This window comes from Mugil cephalus, chromosome 1, assembly GCF_022458985.1.
Source record: "Mugil cephalus isolate CIBA_MC_2020 chromosome 1, CIBA_Mcephalus_1.1, whole genome shotgun sequence".
Lineage (NCBI taxonomy): Eukaryota > Metazoa > Chordata > Actinopteri > Mugiliformes > Mugilidae > Mugil > Mugil cephalus.
The window spans coordinates 14,181,749-14,198,865 of NC_061770.1; the positions used below are offsets into that span (position 1 = coordinate 14,181,749).

Below are 17,117 nucleotides of genomic sequence, written 5' to 3' on the forward strand. Positions count from 1 at the left end.
ATTGACTGGTGATTAAAGAGTTTACTATGGAAACATGCAAAGGCTCAAGCCGGAAGATATTCACAGATATCTATGTCCTCTCATTGTACTGCATGCAAGATCAACAAAGGCATACTCATTCTGGTTCTGATATATATTTGAATGACAAATTCAAGCCGGACCCAGCCTGAACTGACATGGGCCCGCCTGCCTGTGGGTCTACCACCTACAGGAGGAGCATGAAAGGTCCAGTGCATTGTGGCAGCAGACCAAGGAGGGGGCCTTGGCAGTTCAATCCTCGTGCTATCAACTAGATATAATGGGTCTGACTTGAGAGGTGTTGGGGTTTCTACAGGTGAAAGGCTGTGGCCCGGGGTGGACTTTTTGCTTGCCCCCAGACTCTCTGCATGCATGTTGAGGTTCTCCCGGGTGGATGAAAGGGTTGCTTCCCAGCGCCTTTGGGTCGGAGAATAGGTCTTGAAGATTGCCTGTGCTTATGGGCCTAACAATAGTTCAGAGTACCCACCCTCTTTGGAGGCCCTAGGATGGACACTGGACCACACCCCGACTGGGCTTCCGTTGTCCTGCTGGGGGACTTCAACGCTCACGTGGGCAATAACGGCAAACACTATGTTTGAACATAGGGTTGTTCACACTCCCTTGCCTTTGAATTAGGTACACCTGTTCAATGGCTTGTTAGCACAAATAGCTAATCAGCCAGTCACATGGCTGCAATTCAATGCATTTAGGCATGTGGAGGTGATCAAGACAACTTGCTGAAGTTCAAACTGAGCATCAGAATAGGGAAGAAAGGGGATTTAAGTGACTTTGGTGCCATACGGGCTGGTCCGAGTATTTTAGAAACTGCTGATCTACTGAGATTTTCATATACAACCATCTCTGAAAAAAAGAAAATATCCAGTGAGCAGCAGTTGTGTGGATGAAAATGAGTTGTTGATGTGAGAGGTCAGAGGAGAATGGGCAGACTGGTTGGAGAAGATAGAAAGGCAACAGTTACTCAAATAACAACTCATTACAACCAAGGAATGTAGAATACCATCTCTGAACGCACAACACGTCATTCCAGACATCTCTTTAGTGAAACAGCTAATGACTAAAACATCCCAAAAATATTAAAACCCCTCAAAGTAGATGAGAGTTTCTAAGGACTCAAAGTGAAAGTTAGTTTCTGAAGATATAAAATTCAGTTTCATTTGTTTATGTGCCATCATGCACTTTGACTCCTTCCACTTTGTGCCTACAACAATCAGAAAGGGGCTGCACAGATTTATCTCACACAGGAGGTGTGTAAAGGGAAAGGCCTTTGCTGTTGATAAAGACCACTTGAGTAAATCTACAGTTTGTCAATATACATATAGGCAAAAACTAAAAATAATGTAATTGATTGGTACAGACCAAAGGCAGTTTTTCAGGAGAAGAATTTCAACCAACTGTAAAGTGTGTTGTTGGAAGGATTCTTAGTTGAATCAGGAACTTGGTGGTCTGCAGTCATAAATTTAACTATGAATTCTCCATCAAGGCAAAGCATGATGATAAAGACATCATGAGACAATTTGTCTAAAAGCTAAAGTTGAACCTGAGGTGGGCCTTTAAACAGGATGACGGTTCTTAGCACACTGGCAAGAGAGTGACTCGTAAAGAAGAAATGGAGGCCAGGCAATCTCCAAATAGTCTTAGTCTTAGCATTAGCATTACTGATGATTGTTAAGAATAGACTACAATTAGAAGTAGTAGTGATAATAATAATAAAAATATAATAATCATCATCATCACCTTGCCAACTTCAAACATAAACAAGTTTAATGTTGTGTTAGTTATGTCATTACATGTGGTGCATTCACATGCTCATATTTGCATATTAGTTCTCATTAGAAATGTTAGCTGTTGGAAGCTAGTATACCAGACATTATTATCTAACATAAATTTTTGTAACTTTCCTTGGCTTTGAATTTGCAGGCTGCAGTTAAACAGTTAATAGATGTCCTTCATTATTTGATTCACTGTAGTTTCCTGCAATAATCAAACTGAGATTTATGGTTTATTTACACTATGCTCTCGTTATGCTCTTTTTTTGGTGACCAACTGCAACAAGTATTTTGAGGGACACCAAGATCGAAAGGTGTCTTATCGCATGCCATGGAATAAGCCAGTGATGGTTGTTATAAATTGATCTGGAACAATTGATTTTCTTGTCATTATTACTGACCCTCTGATTGGGGACTGAGCCCCTAAAAGTCTGGTCCTCTGATCATCTCTGTTGTTTGAGACTTTGTCCTGCTCCTTGTTGGATTTAAGGAGTTTACATGACTTTTGTGCTCCAACAAACCTAGTCAAACTTGTTAAAAGTGGGAACATATAGTGTGAAACACAGAAACAATAAGAAATATTCAGAGCTCAGGAGCCAAATAGGTTCATGTTGAAATGTCTGATAGCTGTTCTGATCCTCATCAAGACATTTAGATGTTTTAGGCTGTGACATCAACTTCAGCACCTCAGTAGTGGATCTGTGTGTGATTAATAACTGAGTCATCTAACACTGATGATACTTAAACTAATTCAGAAAATTGTCAAATGGTTTTATATCTCTATTAGTAATGTGAATGAAGAAAACATAGTATGGGATACAATACTGAAGACAGAGAGGATGTTTTTAAACCATGTAGTATATTTTAAACATAAAAGAGATGGCTTCCACTGACCTGTCAGCTTGCTGTAGGCCTCCATGTTGTTTTTGGCCTCAGAAAGTTTGAACATCTTCCCATTTGAACCTCGAATCATGATGTGATCATTTGCTTTCATGAAGGCATCTTTGATCCTGATAAACAGAACCAACAAACAATACTAACATTAAATAACAGTTTCTGCATCAAGAGAATAGAGAAAGTAATAAATCAAATTAAACAAGCTACAGTAGGTCAGAAGATCATGCTAATAGCTATAGAGTACTAACAAGGGAGGGGTACTGACATGATCTCCACACTCTTGGTTACTCTGTGCTGGTAGGCTCTTCTATGTAAGTAGTTCCTTGTATGGAACATGTTGTACAGATTTCCCACCTCCTGTTAAGAGTAATGAGAATTGTTTAGTCACAGATATAATCAGGTTAATTAGTTGTTGTTTTAAAGAAGATAAAAATCAGGAATAGACCCCTTGTCTCTGGAGCAGATTCGCTTCACAGTTTTCTTCTTCTTCTTCTTGTCTAGGATTTGTACGTCACAAACCCTAGCAAGCTTTATGAAACACCAGTGGTCAAAGTTGTTCTGGATGCCCAGGTGGTGGCAGTCCCTGAAGTGAGAAGATATATGAGTAGAAATATACTCTATGTATTATGTTAAAGTCTTCAAACTTTTAGAATGTAAATTAAAACTAGAAGGAAAATATTTTAATTATTCATGGGAAGCTATACACAGTAGCTCCTCACTATGCACCACAAAGTGAATTGTTCTAAAGCGTCTCCACCTGGCAAAGTAGTCAAACTTGTCCACATCAATGCCGTTTCTCTTGTTGGACACAATCTCACAGAGGAATGACTTCTCCTTCATACGTTCTTGGCACAGCTGTGGAGACAACAGTAGAACAGTGGAGTTAGATACTGACACCTGCAGCACAGATGATACTGACTGATTTCACTGTATTAGTATTATATTATATTACTATTAGTGACAGTACCTTGGCCTCAGCTGAATCCTTTTTTCCAGGTTTAATCATGTGCTTGATGAAGAGCTGGTCAACTGGAAGGACCAATCCATAACTCTCCATCTCTCCTCTCAGATTATTAGATTTCACCAGGTGATCAAACATGTCTCTAGAAGCATCCTCATGCTACAAGGTATGAGAAGTTTAATGGTCAGAGATTAAAAATAAAAATGCAGTGGTTCACATGACGTCACTTGATGTGTGGGAAAGGTGAACACAAAATCTGACGACATGTACAAGCTCCTTTTTGGACAGACCCATTTCTTTTTAAACCTGTTCAGTTTATTTTCACTATAATGTGGATTTCATTTCTACAGTAAAGGTTTTGTGTTGAATTGATGTTGCTTCATTAGAGCCATAATTAACAATGTCAGAATCAACTTCAAGATTTCCTCAAAAGACTTTATCAAAAACACACACATACAGTCACACACACAATCACAAATATTGTGCTGCAGTTTTGTTCTGTGCTATTAACTCAAACATCAAACAGAAAAGAGAAACAGACATAATAACCTTTCAGTCTCGGTTTCCCAGTGCTTCAGGAATGAACATCCCATCAAAGAGGTGAGAAAAGGGCCCGTGTCCAAGATATGGAGAAAAAATAAGAAATAAGTGAATGGATAAATAAAATAGATAAATAAATGTTGTATTGTGTTGATATTAAAAAAGGTAATTTCTGCATCTTTGTTCATGTCAGTGAAACAAAAACAACAGAAGTTACATGAATATGCCTAGAAAAGTAGAGAAATGTACATTTTAACTACAAAAAATAAAAGACCACTTGTTTTTAGAAAGACTGGAAGAGACTGTGATAAAGAATCATCTAAAATCTCAATATACTGAGAAATATGATACTGCATCATTGTAAATTTAACACTGAAATGACAACATCTGAGGGAACATTTATTTCCTTCATTTAGAAGAGAAACACATCACATTACACAATAGACTTTATTTGTTATTATCTGCCACATCAATGAATACATGTAGAAGTAGAGACGTGTGTATCACTTACCCAGGTCATGACAAAGACCTGCAATCTGGACATAAAGGATGTCTCTATCAGTTATGTTGAGTTCTGGCTGCTTTGACTGCAGAGCTTTTGCAAGTTCTCCTGCTAAGTGTGCCACCCTGTGTCAACAAATAGAGCACACACATGCAAACATGATTATGCCTCTACTAAAGTATTCAGTTTGCTTTGGTTTCATTTCATCATTTGATGCTTTGTCACACATCAGTCTTTCCCTTAATCTGGACAGTGTGCTGGTGTGTCTCCATGAGGACGTACCCGATGGAGTGTTCAAAGCGGTTGTGGCATGCTCCAGGGTAAACAAAATAGCCCCCTCCAAGCTGCTTGATGTTTCGTAGTCTCTGGAACTGAGGTGTGTCAATGATTTTGACAAGAAGTGGGTGTAACTCCACATGACCATGGATGGGATCATTAAACACCTGGTGAAAGGACATAAAACAATAAAATACGCCACAGTGAAGTTCTCACACAGATGTCAGCCAGGACTCACTTTCACATTGTGGCTATGGCTCAGTAGGTAGAGCGGGTTGTCCATGAACCGAAGGGTTAGCGCTTTGATTACCCGAGTGTGCCATATGCCGAATTGTCCTTGAGCAAGATACTGAACCCCCAGTTGCTCCCAGTGCAACTGGCGCTGGTGTGTGAATGTGTGTATGCTTGTGTGAGCGAATGGGTGAATGTGTCTCTGACTGTAAAAGCGCTTTGAGTACCTTTGAGTAGGTAGAAAAGCGCTATATAAGAGCAAGACCATTTACCATATTACCTTTCCTGTTGCAGCTGCCATTGTAGTGCCTAGATAAAAAGAGAAAATACAACACATGAGAAAGGGAAGTCATTCATGTTATTGTTGTTACACTGCATCGTTGAAGGTTTGACTTTGCACACATTTGTTGCTTTGTATATGTAGCAGTGTAGGAAAACGTATATTTTTCTCTATGCAGGATGTTCTGGGTCTAACTGCTATAGTTATGTCTGCACTGCTTTACCTTTGTGTTTCATCTTGTTCGTATGCCTATAGCATTCATACCTATTCCTTTCTGTATAAATTTACTTTGTTTGCTGTCCTCCCCTGGGATTGGGTTACTTGACAACCGTGTGTGTGTCGCATATGCCTTGGAGATTTTTGTTTGTTGTTGTTCTTGTATTTTTGGAACCATGTCTCTGGCCTCAAGTACAACGTACCTGTGTGCCTTGAGAGAAAATAATTCTCTGGGTGAAACTCTCAGAGAGGTGTTGTCACTCTCTGTAGCTGCCACATATAGTTTTTAGATTTTGCAATTAGGTGACTCAGATAAGCTACATTGGCATCTTAAACTACTAACAAGGATTTTATCTAGGTATATAAATGTAATATATATATAGTATATAGTAATATAAATGTATTTGTATTTTAACTAAGACAACATTTAATCATTAATTACACAAACCAAACTAGAGAACTCACCTGTGGATAAATCTTCAAGTCCATCTTTTTGCAGTGATGTCCACAGAGATGACGTAGTTTTGAGAAGCACAAAGGACAGACCCCAACGCATGTCTCACAAACAATAGTGTTTCCAATTTAATTTGGAAGTAGGTTTGGTGTAGACGAGTCAGGCAGAGAAGGCAGACAGGGCAAAGTCAAAACCGCTAGAAGACAATCTGAATATGAAAACTGGAACGCTTGACAGAAGACGAAGATGAACTGGCACAGTGAACAGGAAGCACACAGACTAAATATTAGGAGAGGGAAGCCAATGAGACACAAGTGCATCACATTAGGGTGGAGCAAGTAAACACACAACAGAGAAACTTACAGGAAGTAAGAGTTCAATTCCAATGTCACCCTTATAGGCTCACTCTCTTAGAGATGCGTTCACAGGAAGTCCATTAGTGTCTGAGGTCTGGTCCATTCAGTGAATGAGCCCTTAATGCTCTTTACCAGAAGTCAGCATTAATATTGATCTACAGTAAGCTCATAGTGTTGTTAGACCGACTGATCAGGGAGTCTATTCCTCACACACCTTGTGCATGCTGCAAGTAGATTATAAACCAAAACTCCAGTGTAGCCAGTGTCAACAGGATGTCATGGTCAAGATAACATCACGTCAAAAGGGGTAAGTGCTGTTCAGTTTGTATTTCTAGGATCCTCCCTTTCACACTCAAACATTCAATCACTTACAGCTGATGTCACTTAAGTCAGTGAGGGTTCAGGGCTTGAGTTTGGGGGGCGGATTGGAATTGGACCTTAGACAAAATAAAACAGGAAGTGTTGAACAAAACATGACAACAAACGCCAATGGCGCTGCCTGACAATGAACATTGTCCTCTTTAATCCCAGATGACAGGCAAAGCGGGAGGCATGGGCCCAGTAGATCACCTGTGACCAAACTGTAGGAGGCACAAATAACCAAACCCCAGGGACACGGACACTTTAATGATCCACGAGGAAAATTACTTGGTCACAGTAGCTTTGCTGCACATAAAAGTAAACAGTCTTAAAAAAATACAAGAAAGATAAAATAAGATTAGATTTAAATAAAATAAAATTATTATTATCTAGTTAAAGAAAGAAAATAAACAGTGTAATAAAAAACAGAATTAGCATTATGAACAAATATATAAAACAAGTTGGCAAAACAGTATGTAAGGTGATGCGGTTGTTTGGTCAGTTACATAGCAACAGTGGCACGAATCGTGTTGCATGGTGTTTCCTTGTCCGCTGAGGGAGGAATGTAAACTCCAACGGAGCGCGTCCGCTCATAGAGTCCCAAAGCTGTGCACAGGCATACTGTGGTCCGTATGAAGGCAGGTCTCCAAAGCACTTCTCATGACACTCTTCCCCTGGGTCCCATCAAGCGCACATAGTCCATCCATTCAGCTGCCAAAGACCTCACGTTCCCCTTGAGGACAGACGGCGCCGCTGACCTCCTTCTCCGCTCCTCCACCTCCACCTCCAGCCTGGCATCCCCAGCACTTATTGTGAAGTTCAACGGGAAACTCAGGCCTCAGACAGCATTAGCAGCTGATCTCTGGCATACACCACCAGACGCCACAGCCACCAACACAGAAGAACAAAGTCCAGATAAAGAAAGAAATAAAAACAGCACAAAAAAACAAAAACAGTCTTTTAACTGGGAAGCAGGTTTCATATCCTAGTAAACCCAAATACAGTGGTGTGAAAAAAGTGTTGTGCACCTTTCCCGATTTCTTTTTTTTTTTGGATATTTGTGTTAGTGTGTGTTTGTGTTAAGTGTTTCTGATTATCAAACTAATTTAAATGTTTGCCAAAGTTAACACTAAATGCAGTTTTTAAACAAAGATTGTTATTATTGAGGGAAAACAAACCTACATGACTGTGTGAAAAAGTGATTGCCCCCTAAATCTAATAACTGAATTCATGGTTGCATTTATCGCAGCAAGTCTTCCAGGTCCTGAAGCAGCAAAACAGCCCCAGACCATCACATTAAACCACCAGATTTTACTGTTGGTATTTCAATGTCACGTACCCTCCAAGCTTGTAGAAAAGACGCAAAGGATACAAGAACTTACTTTGGAAATAGATATAAACCGGCATCCACTGTGACAGGCAAATGCAAGGGAACAAATTCGAATTTGCTATAAGCCACCTTGTAAAGAATAGGAAGGATATTTATTGCATTTGAATCACCAATTCAGATATGCTCTTGGACATCTCTTTCAGCAGGGCTGACATATTCTTACTTGACAAACTTGAAGAATGAATGCACATATCTATCAACTTCATTCACCAGTGAACATCTTCATCTCGGCTGGAATCAGTCTCTCCTCCAGTTCTGCCAGATTTATGCTGATAGAGACTAACAGGACAAAGAGACACTAGGATGATGAGAAGCTCATTTCATTGATGAAAATTAAGTGTAGTATATGTAAAATGTTGTATTTGGATGCAAATGTAGGGCGCCTGTACATGGAAATTATGAATTGAGATGACAATGATTTTACTATTTGTGTTGAATTTGACTTTGTAGAGACATTGTTTCAATTTGACTGTTCAAAACCTACTGTTTTAAAATTATAATATAAATTACTGTTTATTTATTGTCCACTACACTGCAGGTGTCCATGAAACATCCACTTAAACATGTCTGAAACGTTTATGTATAATATCAGCATCTGAGACGAAGCAGTGTGAATGAGGAAAGACGACTGTATCAACGCTGAAACGCTTGTATCATCAAAGTTGTAAGAATCCAAAGAAGGAATCTTGAAAATATTGTCTTTTATTTATATTTATGCTATACATGTATGAAAATTAATGTGTTTAGAATATTAAATATATAATGGTATATGTATGTTATATATGCCATAACTGAACAATTGAAATTGTAAAATAACTAAACAGAAGAGGAAATAGATATTTATAGACTTTGGAGAGTAAATTTACAAGGATATCCATCTCTGTAGTCTTGGTCCCTTTCTGACAACACAGATTTAATTATTTTGCCTGATTGGACAACTAGTCTGGTGGACTTAATTCACCACTGAACCTCTCCATTTCAGCTGGATTCATCCTGTCCTCTAGCTTTGTCAGAGGTTTATGCTGCTACTGCCAGGACAAAGTTGTGTGCGTGTTAAATGCAAAGATAAACTGAAACTGAACACAGCTTCTGAGCTTCAATATGGTAGGCACTAAAAGTGAAGTGAGGATTATTTTGGTGATTTTAATTTATCAACCAATTTGTTCAGTGTCTCTGGCTGCAGAAAGGAATTTCTCCCTCTGGGTCACGCCCACTGGAGACTCTCCACAAGACACCTAAGACAGGATACAAACAGACACACACACATAAGTACATGCACGCACCCATACAGACAATGCACGCACCCCGAGAGGGGAGAGAAATACGACCAACAGCTCATGGCCGTAACAGTCATTGGTACAGCATTTTAAAACTCACCAGGTACTACACTGTCTGTCTCTACATTTTTGGTCTGGGGATGAAAAAACGACACAGAGACAAAGGTGAAGGGAAACAGCTTTATTCTATCAACCAGACACCACTGATCACCTGAACTGAGTACAATTCAAAGGCTCTGTTAACCTTTTAGCTTTCCCAGTTAGACACACATTACACTATTGAGTTACAATGAATTTGCACACAGTGAATCAAACACAACAATACACAAACTATGCCTTAATCACATATATGTGAGCTGAGCTATTAGGATTTAATACAGTGAAGAAATGATAGTAATATATAATGGTTTGAGTTTAAATGATTATGATCTTATTTCTTATTTATATCTTATTTCATATTAAGAAGCCAGTATAAATGAACAATGGCTATGTATGAAACAAGAATGTGATGAAGAAACCCATCCAAAATCAAAATATTTCATAGAATTACACACTGAATATTATAATTAATATTAAAACCAAAAACCACTAATTAGACCCCAAACACAAACTAAATATTCACATTAAATGACTCCGTCACACATTTGATTCACCTCTTTTAAAATCCTAACAGTTCCTGAGAACATAGAAATGAGTCGTGAGTGATACCTGAATATCACAAACATGACATTTTAATAAACTACATCTGATGGTCAACAACAAAATACACAGTGATTCGTTTATGTATTGTATATGTGCCATATGCAAAAGGAAGCAAGTCTAAAAAAGAATAAAAGCTAAAAAAAATAAAAGCAGCATACAGGCCTGAATAAGCAATAATTCATGTGTATATACTCTTCTAATTTCTTTAAGTTGTTAAAATAGTGTCAAGTACATTAGAGTTTTTGAAGATGAAGGTCTTCTGTCCTAATTAATGTTTTTCATCATATTCACTCTCACTGTACCAGTGTCAAAGTGTTTCTTCCTTTGTCAGTTTTCATTTTGATTTTGATCTTCATCTTCAGCTTCACGGTGCCAGTTCCCTTTAAATGAAGAAGAGCACCGTACAGTGAGAGATGTGATTCAAATGAACCAAAAACAAAAATTAAAAAACAACTATTGGAATATTCAACCATTATAAGTTGAGACCATTACGGAAAAGTCTTGTACTTGTTTTTGAAACCCAGTTTCCAAAGATAGCTACAAAGCTGATGAATTTAATACTATATTTATTTGAAAATAGTATAAAGACAATACATAAAATGCTTTAATTCTGTTTGATTTGATTTGTCATATTTTGAAAAGGACTGTTCACACAAGACGCCCCGTGTGTAGAATCCAGAGGGATCAGAGACTAACAGAACTTAGAGTTTGATCCCGATTCTGAAAGGTTTACATTTTTAACTGCTCCTCCTTCCTTCACATTGATTGTAATGAACTGAGGCTTGTCACTGTTATTCAAAAGAACATTTAGCCTGACAACAAAGAGCATCTATATTATAGTTATTATAGTTATATTATAGTTCACAAGCTAGATAAATCTTACCTCAGTACTTTAAATCTGTTCTCCTCACACCATCCACTAAACAATCCTGTGGCAGTGTTCAGTACTGTCTTATCAGGGTTCTTCCAGTAAACCCGAATGATGTTCTCAAAAAAGCGTGCTGGAAGAAAGCTGCGCACCTGACAAGAAGAACAGCAACATAAGTTAGTAAATAAAGATGTAAAATCATCTTACAAAGAATTACAAACTACTGTAGTTCAGACTTCATCTGGTTCGATTGCGTGTGGTTTGTCAGGATGCTTCTTTCCATAGAAATATGTCTCAGCAAGAGGGTCCTTGTCTTTCATCCCATAGTCAAAAGTGACGACCTAAAAGAAGAAGTATGAGAGAGAAACTTGTGTTTATATTCAGTAACGAATATCACCCAGTGGAGGCAAGAAAACATGTTACAATCAACAAAACCAAAGATTTGAACAAAAGTGTAGTGAAGACATTATATGAAGCACTCACAACAACTTCAAAGTCATCAGGTGAAATTTTAGCCTTGAGGGCTTCAGTCAGTTCCTTTTTCCAAGTGTCTTTAGCATCCTGACAGACAGGACAGAGATGTGTATCTTTATATTTATCTTAACATTTTTTATTATTTGTTTTTAAATCTTCTTAATTGTGTTTTCTTACTGGGTTTCTTTGGCTTCCTGGGTGGTCCATTTCCTTTAGGTTGGGAAGGGTGAAAAATCAGAGGACATTCACATTAATTTTTATTTGGTGTCTGAGAAGAAGTCATCTCAGGAAGCAGAAAGGGAGGAAAGGAGCTTAATTGATGCTGTTATATGGGCTGTCACCTATCAGGAGCCAGCTGCTGTACTGATACACAGCAAATAAGGATTTTCTCTAAATATATAACATGAGAATTTGTAAAGCTTGTTTCCTTTCTATTGCCATTACTACATCCCTTTGCTGCGTACAGAGATATCAGTGAGAAATTATAAGACAAAACACTTGCAAATAAGTGCAATTTCAAAATGTTTTACTGACTTCACACACAAACTCAAATAGACAGTGTGAAAATGAAAATGAACGTAAACACCTCTCTACCCACCATGGCTTCACCAACAAGCTTGTACAGATCCCGAGAGACGATTCTCTTTAGAATCTCTCTTGCCCCCTTCAGATTTTTGGATTCTTCAGATTCTTCTTGCGATTCATCTTCGGATGTTTCTAGCGATTCATTTTGCATTTCTTCTTCAGATTCTTCTTCAGATTCTTTTTTAGATTCAGAGTAGAGTATGTATTCGAACAAGTGATCTGCAGAGCAAAAAGAAATGAAGTGGAAGCTCACTTTTCCCATTCATCATTTTCAACACTCACCAAACACTGATTTTTCCCCTCAAGTTTATTTATAGTATACCACCTATCACTGGTGACTCTGTAGGTCTCTAACCTCAAGCACTCCTGAATTTAGTCTTTACATTACTACTACTAATCTGTGTTGCACTACTTGAGAAATTCTTTGTCTTGCACCAGATTTTCTGAGTCATCTAGCACTGATAATGCTATAACTAATTCAGAAATCTGCCAAATGGTTTTATATCTCTATTAGTAATGTGAATGATGTAAATATAGTACGGGACATAACCATGAAGACAGAGAGGATGTTTTTAGCATGTAGTATATTGTAAACATGGAAGAGATGGCTTCCACTGACCTGTCAGCTTGCTGTAGGCCACCATGTTGTTTTTGGCTGTAGAAAGTTTGAACTTTCCTTTCCTTTCCTTTCCCTTGAACTTTCTGTTTTTTGAACCTTGAATCTTGATGTGATCATTTGCTTTCATAAAGGCATCTTTAATCCTGATCAAAAGACCCAACAAACAGTATTAACAGTTTTCATCTGATAGAATAGAGAGAATCATAAATCAACTTAAATAAGCTACAGCAGGTCAGAAGATCATGCTAATAGCTGTAGAGTACCAACAAGGGAGGGGTACTGACATGATCTCTACACTCTTGGTTACTCTGTGCTGGTAGGCTCTTCTATGTAAGTAGTTCCTTGTATGGAACATGTTGTACATATTTCCCACCTCCTGTTGAGAGTAATAAGTATAGTTTAGTCACAGATAATCAGGTTAATTCATTGTTTTAAAGAAGATAAAAATCAGGAGTAGACACCTTGTCTCTGGAGCAGATTTGCTTCTCCCCCTGCACCTCACAAACCCTGGCAAACTTTATGAAACGCCAGTGGTCAAAGTTGTTCTGGATGCCCAGGTGGTGGCAGTCCCTGAAGTGAGAAGATATATGAGTAGAAATATACTCTATGTATTATGTTAAACTCTTCAAACTTTTAGAATGTAAATTAAAACTAGTCAGGAGAAAAGTTTAATTATTCATGATAAGCAATACAGAGTAGCTCCTCACTATAAACCACAAAGTGAATTGTTCTAAAGCGCCTCCACCTGGCAAAGTAATCAAACTTGTCCACATCAATGCCGTTTCTCTTGTTGGACACAATCTCATACAGGAAGGACTTGGTGTCTTCACGTCCTTTGTACGGCCACTGTGGAGACGACAGTAGAATAGTGGAGTTAGATACTGACACCTGCAGCACAGATGATACTGACTGATTTCACTGTATTAGTATTATATTATATTACTATTAGTGACAGTACCTCAGCCTGAGCTGCTTCAGGATCCTTTAGAGGACCGTTAATCATCTCCTTGATGAAGATTTCATCATTTTTGTCCAGGCTGTAAGGCTTCATCCTCATTACTTCTCTCAGATTATTAGATTCCACCAGGTGATCAAACATTTCTATAGAAGCATCCTCATGCTACAAGGTATAAGAAATTAAATGGTCAGGTATCAAAAATGAAAATGCAGTAGCTCACTTCTCACGTAGAAAATCTCTAACCTCTTGACCCCTGCTAAGATACATCTAGAGTTATGCACATCACATTACTTGATATGTGGGAAAGGTGAAGACAAAATCTGACGACATGTACAAGCTCCTTTTTGGACAGACCCATTTCTCTTCAAATCTGTTCAGTTTATTTCCACTATAATGTGTTTTTCATTTCTACAGTAAAGGTTTTGTGTTGAATTGATGTTGCTTCATTAGAGCAATAATTAACAATGTCAGGATCAACTTCAAGATTTCCTCATAAGATTTTCTCGAAAACACACACATACAGTCACACACACAATCACATATATTGTGCTGCAGTTTTGTTCTGTGCTTTTAACTCAAACATCAAATACAACAGAAATAATAACCTTCCATTTTTTTTGGCCTTTGCATGCTTCAGGAATGAACATCCCATCAAAGAGGTGAGAAAAGGGCCCGTGTCCTAGATATGGAGAAAAAGAATAAATAAGTGAATAGATAAATAAAATAGATAAATAAATGTTGTATTACTGTATTGTGTTAATATTAAAAAAGGTAATTTCTGCATCTTTGTTCATGTCAGTGAAACAAAAACAACAGAAGTCACATGAATATGCCTAGAAAAGTAAAGAAAAAGAAAATGGTATGGGATAGTTTCCATTAAATGTACATTTTAACTACAAAAAAATAAAAGACCACATGTTTTTAGAAAGACTTGAAGAGACTGTGATAAAGAATCATCTAAAATCTCAATATACTGTGAAATATAATACTGCATCATTGTAAATTTAACACTGAAATGATAACATCTGAAGGAACATTTCTTTCCTTCATTAAGAGAGAAACACATCACATTACACAATAGACTTTATTTGTTATTATCTACCACATCAATAAATACATGTAGAAGTAGAGACGTGTGTATCACTTACCCAGGTCATGACAAAGACCTGCAATCTGGACACAAAGGATGTCTCTATCATTTATCTTGAGTTCTGGCTGCCTTGACTGCAGAGCTTTTGCAAGTTCTCCTGCTAAGTGTGCCACCCTGTGTCAACAAATAGAGCACACACATGTAAACATGATTATGCCTCTACTAAATTATTCAGTTTGCTTTGGTTTCATTTCCTCAGTTGGTGCTTGTTGGTCACACATCAGTCTTTCCCTTAATCTGGACAGTGTGCTGGTGTGTCTCCATGAGGACGTACCCGATGGAGTGTTCAAAGCGGTTGTGGCATGCTCCAGGGTAAACAAAATAGCCCCCTCCAAGCTGCTTGATGTTTCGTAGTCTCTGGAACTGAGGTGTGTCAATGATTTTGACAAGAAGTGGGTTTAACTCCACATGACCATGGATGGGATCATTAAACACCTGGTGAAAGCAAATAAAACAATAAAATAAGCCACAGTGAAGTTCTCACACAGATGTCAGCCAGGACTCACTTTCACATTGTGGCTATGGCTCAGTAGGTAGAGCGGGTTGTCCATGAACCGAAGGGTTAGCGCTTCGATCCCCCGAGTGTGCCATATGCCGAATTGTCCTTGAGCAAGATACTGAACCCCCAGTTGCTCCCAGTGCAACTGGCGCTGGTGTGTGAATGTGTGTATGCTTGTGTGAGCGAATGGGTGAATGTGTCTCTGACTGTAAAAGTGCTTTGAGTACCTTTGAGTAGGTAGAAAAGCGCTATATAAGAGCAAGACCATTTACCATATTACCTTTCCTGTTGCAGCTGCCATTGTAGTGCCTAGATAAAAAGAGAAAATACAACACATGAGAAAGGGAAGTCATTCATGTTATTGTTGTTACACTGCATCGTTGAAGGTTTGACTTTGCACACATTTGTTGCTTTGTATATGTAGCAGCGTAGGAAAACATATATTTTTCTCTATGCAGGATGTTCTGGGTCTAACTGCTATAGTTATGTCTGCACTGCTTTACCTTTGTGTTTCATCTTGTTCGTATGCTTATTGCATTCATACCTATTCCTTTCCGTATAAATTTACTTTGTTTGCTGTCCTCCCCTGGGATTGGGTTACTTGACAACCGTGTGTGTGTTGCATATGCCTTGGAGATTTTTGTCTGTTGTTGTTCTTGTATTTTTGGAACCATGTCTCTGGCCTCAAGTACAACGTACCTGTGTGCCTTGAGAGAAAATAATTCTCTGGGTGAAACTCTCAGAGAGGTGTTGTCACTCTCTGTAGCTGCCACATATAGTTTTTAGATTTTGCGATTAGGTGACTCAGATAAGCAACATTGGCATCTTAAACTACTAACAAGTATTTTATTTAAGTATATAAATGTAATATATATATAGTATATAGTAATATAAATGTATTTGTATTTTAACTAAGACAACATTTAATCATTAATTACACAAACTAAACCAGAAAACTCACCTATGGATAAATCTTCAAGTCCACAAATATTCACAAAGATGTCAGATGCCAAATACACCTCTTGTTGTAGTTCTGAGAAGCACAAAGGACACACCCCAACGCACGACTCACAAAAAGTAGCGTTTCCAATTTAATTTGGAAGTAGGTTTGGTGCAGACGAGTCAGGCAGAGAAGGCAGACAGGGCAAAAGGGCAAGGCACAGGTAAAATCCAAAAATCTGATCCAAAGTCAAAAACCGTTAGAAGACAATCTGAATATGAAAACTGGAACGCTTAACAGAAGACGAAGATGAACTGGCACAGTGAACAGGGAGCACACAGACTAAATATTAGGAGAGGGAAGCCAATGAGACACAGGTGGATCACATTAGGGTGGAGCAGGTAAACACACAAGAGAGAAACTTACAGGAAGTAAGAGTTCAATTCCAATCTCACCCCTTATAGGCTCACTCTCTTAGAGACGCATTCACAGGAAGTCCATGAGTGTGTGAGGTCTGGTCCATTCAGTGAATGAGCCCTTAATGCTCTTTACCATAAGTCAGCATTAATACTGATCTACAGTAAGTTCATAGTGTTGTTAGACCGACTGATCAGGGAGTCTATTCCTCACACACCTTGTGCATGCTGCAAGTAGATTATAAACCAAAACTCCCAGAGTAGCCAGTGACAACAGGATGTCATGGTCAAGATAACATCACGTCAAAAGGGGTAAGTGCTGTTGAGTTTGTATTTCTAGGATCTGGAGCCCTTTCACACT

At 38.3% G+C, this 17,117-nt stretch overlaps 1 protein-coding gene across 1 annotated transcript; it reads right to left on the reverse strand.

The window, feature by feature from the left end:
* Positions 1 to 9,728: 9,728 nt before the first annotated feature.
* LOC125010699 (deoxynucleoside triphosphate triphosphohydrolase SAMHD1-like) lies at positions 9,729 to 16,642 on the reverse strand. Its single transcript, XM_047589459.1, has 16 exons — positions 16,362 to 16,642; positions 15,681 to 15,709; positions 15,176 to 15,336; positions 14,900 to 15,015; positions 14,357 to 14,430; positions 13,752 to 13,913; positions 13,539 to 13,639; positions 13,255 to 13,363; positions 13,078 to 13,169; positions 12,794 to 12,936; positions 12,188 to 12,393; positions 11,767 to 11,799; positions 11,599 to 11,676; positions 11,352 to 11,456; positions 11,131 to 11,267; positions 9,729 to 10,627 (listed from the first exon to the last, which is right to left on the reverse strand). The coding sequence occupies exons 2-16, from the start codon at positions 15,699 to 15,701 to the stop codon at positions 10,612 to 10,614; spliced, it is 1,554 nt and encodes a 517-aa protein (XP_047445415.1). The 5' UTR covers positions 15,702 to 15,709; positions 16,362 to 16,642; the 3' UTR covers positions 9,729 to 10,611.
* Between the last annotated feature and the right edge of the window lie 475 nt (positions 16,643 to 17,117).